General features: G+C 43.0%; 1 protein-coding gene across 8 annotated transcripts in view; it reads right to left on the bottom strand.

Annotated features, from left to right (window-relative positions):
• Nucleotides 1–1,420: 1,420 nt before the first annotated feature.
• The window catches only part of steap3 (STEAP family member 3, metalloreductase), a 149,231-nt gene continuing 142,427 nt past the window's right edge, over nucleotides 1,421–8,224 (bottom strand). For all 8 annotated transcript variants that reach the window (XM_079672628.1, XM_079672627.1, XM_079672630.1 and 5 more), the window contains 3 exons: nucleotides 7,584–8,108; nucleotides 7,083–7,244; nucleotides 1,421–2,956 (listed from right to left, as the gene is read on the bottom strand). In XM_079672628.1, the coding sequence (XP_079528754.1) occupies nucleotides 2,669–2,956; nucleotides 7,083–7,244; nucleotides 7,584–8,108 (975 nt within the window). In that variant the 3' untranslated portion in view covers nucleotides 1,421–2,668. The remainder of the gene's footprint in view (nucleotides 2,957–7,082; nucleotides 7,245–7,583; nucleotides 8,109–8,224) is intronic.

Raw genomic sequence — 8,224 nt, 5'->3', positions numbered from 1 at the left:
AGCTAATAAAAGGAAGGAAAAGTATTCTTTGAGGTCCGTTTTTTATCATAGTTTGTTAAACATTTCATTTCATTTCAAACCTTTATTTAGACAGATTGGTCCCTTGAGATCATCGATCTCATTTACAAGGGAGACCTGCATCATTTAGTTCCACATGAAACATAAAAACAACATACAAACAACAGAGGATATCATATTTACATATTCAACATTTACAAATACCCAGAGTGTCAGAAAGCATTTCATTTAGACATGCCTTAAATACATTCAGAGAAATAAAAATGCTCAATTTCAATTTTGCCTGTAGACTGTTCCAAGCAAGTGGAGCTGCGCACATAAAAGCTGTCTTACCTAAGACAGTCCTTACTCTTGGCACATCTAACAAGACTATATCCTGTGATCGCAGACAATAGCTGCTTGCAACTTTCTGCTTTATCAATGAACAGATATAATACGGGAGTTTGCCCAACATAGCTTTATAGATAAAAGTGTACCAGTAACTGAGCCTCCGTACAGTGAGTGATGGTAAACCTGCCTTGGTATACAATGTACAGTGATGAGTAAGTGCTTTACAGTTTGTGACAAATCTCAGAGCACTATGATACGCAGCATCTAGTTTGCTCAGGTAGTTGGCAGGTGCATTCATATACAGCAGATCACCATAGTCCAGCACAGGTCAAAAGGTCACAGTGACTAGCCTTTTCCTGGCCTCAAGTGAGAAACAGGACTTATTCCTGAAAAAGAAACCTAGCCTAACATTATATTTTGAAATCTAAATATGTGATACTCAATGTGATACTAGGCTAGCTATAATTAATATAGGTTATTAAAGTAATATTCACACAGACAAATGAAGTTAGATAACAGTGGGTGTTCCCAGTTGCAATACAAAATATATATATTTATAATTAAAGCTCAAGCCTGACGAAGAAAATCTAATATTTTGGAGAATGTAAAAAAGTCTGACCAGATTTAATCCCTTTTTAAGAGACACCTGTTGTCTAATGTTTCATAAGAGTTATCAACTTGTTTAAACAGTAAAGAATAAAATACAAATATCACTTTTTAGTCTTTTTTTCCCTCCTAAATACACATTTATGTCAAAGGAAATGTTTCTAGCTTTGGGAGAAGAGGGGAAGTTTCTCCGCCACAAGATGGCAGCGTCCACTTATTTAATGATTCAAAGTCTACATCAGATTGACCTGATCTAGTGTTTTGGGTGGAGGTGGTGAAGTCCATAGGGAACTGGGGTTACTTGAAGGTCACCAGTTCAAGTCCTGCTGCTAAAACAAAAAGCCTTTTAGTGGATTTTCTATATCAGTCGTATCTCTAAACAAAGTATTTGAAAGATTAGATGTTTTTAAAGTAGTTGTGTTTCACTTCAGCCTTTCACTCAATTAAGAACTCTTTACAAACAACATTTTGTAGAAAAAAGTATTTATTCTATGTTCTAGAAATGTCCATTTGAATTATTTACATTCACACCTAGAAAAACATACATTTCAGTTCACTACCATGGAGACATTTTAACTTAGATTCAGAAAACATGTAACACAGAATCATCTTTGGCTAGAACACTAATAAAATATAAACTCTAAGAATAAAAAAAGCCGAACAAACCACAGCAGAAAACTGATTTCAATGAAACTGTAAAAAAGTTTGGCAACAGCCTTTCCAAATTTTAGGACGTTGTGTTATGATTGGTGTTTATCAGCAGGTCAGTTCAACACGTTAAATAAAGACAGAAACACATGTAATATGCACATCAGTGGAGGCGTGTGAGCACTTTCTGTACTCGACAAAGCAAACCAAACGAGGCGCTTCAGTTTCCAGTTGGCCGAGAGAATCAGAAAACATTACCTGAGTAAGAGACTGAAGAAACATTCTAAAAAGAAGGGGTGGCTTTTGTGTAACAATGATAATATGATCAGTTCTGGACGCACATTATCCATCAGTGAAGTCACACACTTCTAGAGTTAGTCGACCGTAACCATGACACATAACGCTTTCTTTGCAGAGACCACTTTGCACATTTCAAAAGGCACTATGCAGCTTTTTCTGCAACCAACCAGGTGTTCATGAGGCTCAGGCCTCATCCAAACCACAATCCTTTCCAAACAGTCCCACAAAGTTTAAATACATATATTATCTAATTCTCAATGATGTCCTAACGAAAGGAAACATTGATGTCACATCGAAAAACATCGTAACAGTGTTGGGACTAACGTCTTTGCAGCAGTGTTGAAGTGCAAAGAGAGAAGGTAAGAGGAGGTCTACTTCTGATGATCAGATGATTTCAAAGACTCTTACAAAGTCCTGTTGCTCTGCTTGAGCCGTAAAGCCTTCAGCAGTCCATCAGAAGTATAACAGAGACTGTTTTGCATAAGTGAAACTTGTGCTGCTCTTCTACTTTGTGTTGAAGCTTAACACAAAACAATAAATGAAGGCTAAATACTCATTAGTGACGATGCATCGTGCAATACGTTTGATGACCAAAGCTCTACTTCTATCTTCATCAGGACCTATCAGGTTGTTCAAAAGAAGCTCACACATCCCTGACATCTCTCAGTGAGCCAGAGAGGAGCCCCCCCTATGACTCTTTGACCTCCTGAGTGCACACATACTGCTTGTACACCCTTTAGTCTCTGCTACAGTGTCTGGGTCTCTCTCACACGTTGCTGACGTCGTCCAGCCTGTTGCGGCAGTTGTCCTCGGGCAGTCTGAAGCGGATGTGTCGTGTTTTCTCCCAGCCGCGGCGGATCTGTTGGAGGCGCCGGGCCACGCAGGGCACGCAGAGAGCCAGGCGGCCCAGCAGAGCCACGCAGGGCAGAACCAGAACCAGCATGAAGGTGGGCGGCAGCAGGAAGCGGTACTGGGACGGGTCGAAGGCTCTGCCCCAGCCGTAGAGCAGAGTGTGGATGGTGGCCATGGACAGGGCGCAGTAACCCACTGTGGACTGCAGGGGGGAGACAATGTTAAAGAGGTTCAGAGGTCACATCTAGATAAACTTAATATCTTTCGCACAAAAGAAAGAAAACACAGCGACTAAAGCATGCAAGGAACAATAACCTACAAACCCAGACCGACCGGGTTCAATTATGGACAAAACATTGTTCACCTTTAATGTAAAAATCAAATACAATGATGATGATAAAACTGATATTTCCCTTTTAAGTAACTTATTATACCAGTTCATCAAATTAACTCATGTCTCACAGGCTGCTGCGGACCCCGAGGAAACACACCACCCATGACCCGAGTAAACCCCACTGGTGTGCATTTGTGTGTGTGTGTGTGTGTGTGTGTGTGTGTGTGTGTGTGTGTGTGTGTGTGTGTGTGTGTGTGTGTGTGTGTGTGTGTGTGTGTGTGTGTGTGTACACTATTTACTGTGCCAACTGATTAAAAAGCTTCCTAAGAATGAGTCTGGTGGAGGCCAGCGGTTCAGGGTGGCATCATTCTTCCCAGATGATAATTATTTCCACTTGACAAGTGATGAATTCTTGCTACAGTTTTTAAAAAAGGAATGAGAAGATGTTTCCTCGTGTCTGGTCTTAATATGTGTCCTTGTTGATGCTCTAAATCCGGGGTGGGGAACCTCCGGCCTCCGGGCCGTATACGGCCCGCGAGACAATTTGGTACGGGCAAAAAAATTAAACAAGCGAGTGCCTGTTTTTCCTGGCCAAGGTCAGGGTCCTTGAACACAACACGAGCCTAACGTGTCATCACGTGGTATATGTCTCGACTGACAGGGGTGCAGTTCTGACGGAGAGCACCAGAACGCCACTCCAGCACTTCAGAAATTAAAGTACCCATAAGGAGCCGTACTCATGCCGCAGTGTCTGCGTGGCTGTGTCTTTAGTTGAAAGCCCAGTGGCGATCTGTTCGTCTGTCACACTGATCATACAGTCAATAACTTAGTTGTTATTAGCATCTGGTTAGCTAGCTATGCTAACGAATGCTTTTTCTACAACCAGTGAGGTAAATATGATCATTATAGTTATAAAAAAATAAGAGAATAAAGTAAACAGGTATAAAATACTATATGAGAGTAAAAAAAGTTGTTATTAATAAACAAGAATACAGTTTAAAAGGGAAGTGATTTGTATAATATCCATAAAGAAAAAGAAATCTGCTTCCAGTTGTGTTTCATATGGATGTTGAGAGATGTATCCATAGATCTCCTCATGTTTATCTCAAAGTGCACCAGATTGATGCTTTTAACTTCAACATTTAAAAAAAAATCTTCCCGGAGGAGCATGCCCCCGGACCCCCCTAGAGGAGGTTTGTACTCCCCCACCCCACTTAAATCATGTTCACATGGATAGGAAACTAAATACATTTGCACACATCTTGTGTCCATAGCTTTGTGTTTTGGTGGTCGTGCCACACCGTGCACGTGCATGCAGTCATGGTGAGATATCTGGATTCAGAGGTTGCTGTTTCTTTGCACAGAATGAAATGAATGGGCTTTGATTTTAGTTTTTTTAAGCAGAGGTCAATAATTTGTACGGCCCTCTGAGGATATTGTAAAAATTGAAATGGCCCTTGAGAGGAAAAAGGTTCCCCACCCCTGCTCTAAATGGAGCTGAACAATTTTAGACTTGATGTGACAATAAAGTATGACCTTATCGTAAAGAATCACTAATTAAAATGCCATGTCTGCAGTTTTCACCATCACATTAATGCCTAATAAAGGGAGAGTTTTGCCATTACATTTCCAGCCCTGCTCATTCAAACACAACCCTAAGCAAAACAATGATGATATTTGGTGTACTGTAATTTGTGCACATTAAAATTGAACAAAAGAGACAGCGCCCCTACGGCCCAAATCTGGCTGATTCAGACGAGCCGGACGCTTTTACATTAACGGCAGGAAGCCTCTTCTGTGCGTCAACATGTGCAATCCCTACGCTTTAGAGCAGGGGTGGGGAACCTTTTTCCTCTCAAGGGCCATTTCAATTTTTTCAAGATCCTCCGAGGGCCGTACAAATTATTGACCTCTGTTTAAAAATACTAAAATCACAGCCCATTCATTTGGCCTTTCTTTCATGCTGTGCAAAGAAAAAGCAAACTCTTAATCCAGATATCTCACCATGACTCGTGCATGCACGTGCACGGTGTGGCACGACCACGTGCACGGTGTGGCACGACCACCAAAACAGAAAGATATGGACACAAGATGTTTGCAAATGTATTTAGTTTCCTATCCATGTGAACATGATTTAAGTTGGGGGGGGGGACCTAACCTCCTCTAGTGGGGTCCAGGGGCATGCTCCCCCGGGAAGATTTTTTTTTAAATGTTGAAGTTAAAAGCATCAATCTGGTGCACTTTGAGAGCAACATGAAGAGATCTATGGAAACATCTCTCAACACCCAGATGAAACAGAACTGTAAGCAGATTTTCTTTTTCTTTATGGATATTATACAAATCACTCCCCTTTCAAACTGTATTCTTGTTTATTAATAACAACGTTTATTTACTGTCATATAGTATTTTATACCTGTTTACTTTATTCTCTTATTTTTTTATAACTATAATGATCATATAAAGATGTGCCTTTACCTCACTGGTTGGAGAAAAAGCTTCTTATATTCGTTAGCATAGCTAGCTAACCACATGCTAATAACAACAAAGTTATTGACTGTATGATCAGTATGACAGATGAACAGAAGGGCTTTTAACTAAAGACACAGCTGCGCAAAAACTGCGGCATGAGTACGGCTCCTTATCTGAAGTGCCGGAGCCGCGTTCTGGTGCTCTCCGTCAGAACTGCACCCCTATCAGACGAGACATATACCACGTGATGACACGTTAGGCTGGTGTTGTGTTCAAGGACCCTGACCTTGGCCAGGAAAAACAGGCACTCGCTTGTTTAATTATTTTGCGGTCTAGATTTCTTTAATCTTTTTTTTGCGTGTGTTTATAAATTACCTCGAGGGCCGTACCAAATGGTCTCGCGGGCCGTATATGGCCCGGGGGCCAGAGGTTCCCCACCCCTGCTTTAAAGCCTCGAATAGTCCAAATAAATGTCTATCATGGGCACAACAAATGGAGAGTGTCTCGTTGTATTCAAAGTGGTTATATCTGTGTTAAAACAAGTCAAATACACAGCTGAACCCAGTGTCCAGCTGTTTCAGGACATGTCCCAGTGCCCCGTCTTAAAGATGTGTCATCAGAAGGAGAGGGGAAGTATTGTTGGACTTTGTGAGGATTTTCTATAAGATATCACTCATGACTAACCTTGGTTATCATAGGATGGCAAAAAGGGGTATTTTAAGTGACCAATATTTGGGCTGTTTTATTTATCTTGGAACACAGTTATGTTTCAACGCCATTCCTTGAGAGATAAAAAGAGTCAGACTATGAATCAACCTTTTCTCATTGCTTGTATGTCCATTATAAACAAGTATGTGTCCTCTCCCTGGTGGACACAGACACAGCGTCCTGAGAGCAGGTCTGGAGGTTCAGGGCAAAAAGTTTCTCTTCATCGCCTCGGCTCTCGACACATGACTAATCTGACGGCCACCGGATTAGCTGAACGGAAAGATGAAAGGGGAAAAGCAGTCGGACCAAGAGTCCAGGGGGAAAAAAAGGCCACCATGTGGGGGGGGAGGGAAGGAGGACAGGAAGTGTGTGTGTGAGTCACGACTCTCCTGATGGCTGTGTCACAGCCAGAGTTTAGCGCCAAATCTGGGGCAGCAGCAGGAGTGCAAACGCAGTGATTGTATGAGCCATGTGAGCGTGTAGAGACATGGAGTGCATCTGTCTGCATCAGCGTGACGCCTGTGTGTGTGTGTGTGTGTGTGTGTGTGTGTGTGTGTGTGTGTGTGTGTGTGTGTGTGTGTGTGTGTGTGTGTGTGTGTGTGTGTGTCAAGTGTCTGTCAATCTTCACCCATCATTGTGTATTAATCCCATCTGTCTGTATGCAGCTGAATGTTTTTTTCAAGTGGTCTTTTTTTAGCTATACATCTATTGTGCGTGTATTCATCACCATGTCTACAGTACAGCTACCGTGCACATGACAATGAAGCCTTTGAACTTCAGGGACAGCTATAACATTCTCCTTCCTGTTTGTGCGTACCTGTATGAAGGTGAACTCCCTCCAGTTGACAGAGTTGGCGACGGAGGGCAGCGAAGTGACGGCCAGCAGAGAGAGCAGTCCGAGCGCCATGATGCCCGCGGAGACGTACAGCTCCATCCTCCACACCTCCTCCTCCACCCACACCTCGTCCCCCTCCTTCATCTGGACACCACAGGACAGACAGCACTCTTCATCTCTAATTAACTCACCAGATGTACTGCAGCTAGTTCTAAGTGCAGTCAATGTTTATATAGCAAACGTCCAGTTCAACAAATGCCACTTCTGCCAAGTCTAATTCAGTTTATAATATATATCATTTTTATGCTATTACTAAAGTGTCTTATTCAATTAGTTAGCTTTTAGCATTTCTTACCTGCTTTGCTCATTTTGCTGTCACGCTAATGAAGGAATTAAAGATAAATAAATAATTGTTTTTTATTTATTTACTTAGAAAGCACTTTAAAGCCTCCAGACAAAGTGCTGTGCCTGGATCCCTCTCACCTGTCTAACAGCGAGGAGCAGTTTAAAGCGAGCAGACTTCCTCATGGGGAGGCTCAGACTGTAGATGGCGTGTAAAGCTGCACACAGGAAGCTGCACAGTCCAAACTGCTTCCTGCTCGTCAGCCAGCGGTCCAGCCAATTAGGGAAGCGGTTGTATTTGGTGCCGGACCACAGCTGGAAGAAGGCGGCACACAGACCAGGCAGGTAAACCAGCGCCAACATCACCAAGGCCACGGAGGGCAGAGTGACGTTCACCGTCTCGATGGGCATTTTGTAGAAGACGCTCTTCCCCGCCGTGACGTAGGGCTGCAGGACGTCCCGCAGGAAGTTGTACAGGTAGAAGAGGATGAAGAGGAACAGGGTGCAGAGGATGGGGATGCGCCAGGAAGGGAATAAAGACAGGGGGAGGTTTTCAATCTCCAGAGAAGAGGAGAGGAGGCCCATGTCGACCGGGACGAAGCCCATCCTGCGACAGAGCTGCATCACGGAGCTCTTGGCCGTGCTGCTGTTACTGCACAGGAAGATCTGCAGGGAACAGGTTGAGATATGTAGTCACAAGACGTGTCTCCATGAATGCTGCTTCCCTGGACATCTTCAAGTCATCATTCAAAACTCATCACCGTCCCCCTGCTTCCACCCCT

This window comes from Notothenia rossii (genome assembly GCF_949606895.1).
Source record: "Notothenia rossii genome assembly, chromosome: 3".
Lineage (NCBI taxonomy): Eukaryota > Metazoa > Chordata > Actinopteri > Perciformes > Nototheniidae > Notothenia > Notothenia rossii.
Note: the sequence above shows the minus strand (reverse complement) of the source record. Positions and strands in the feature narration are given on the sequence as shown.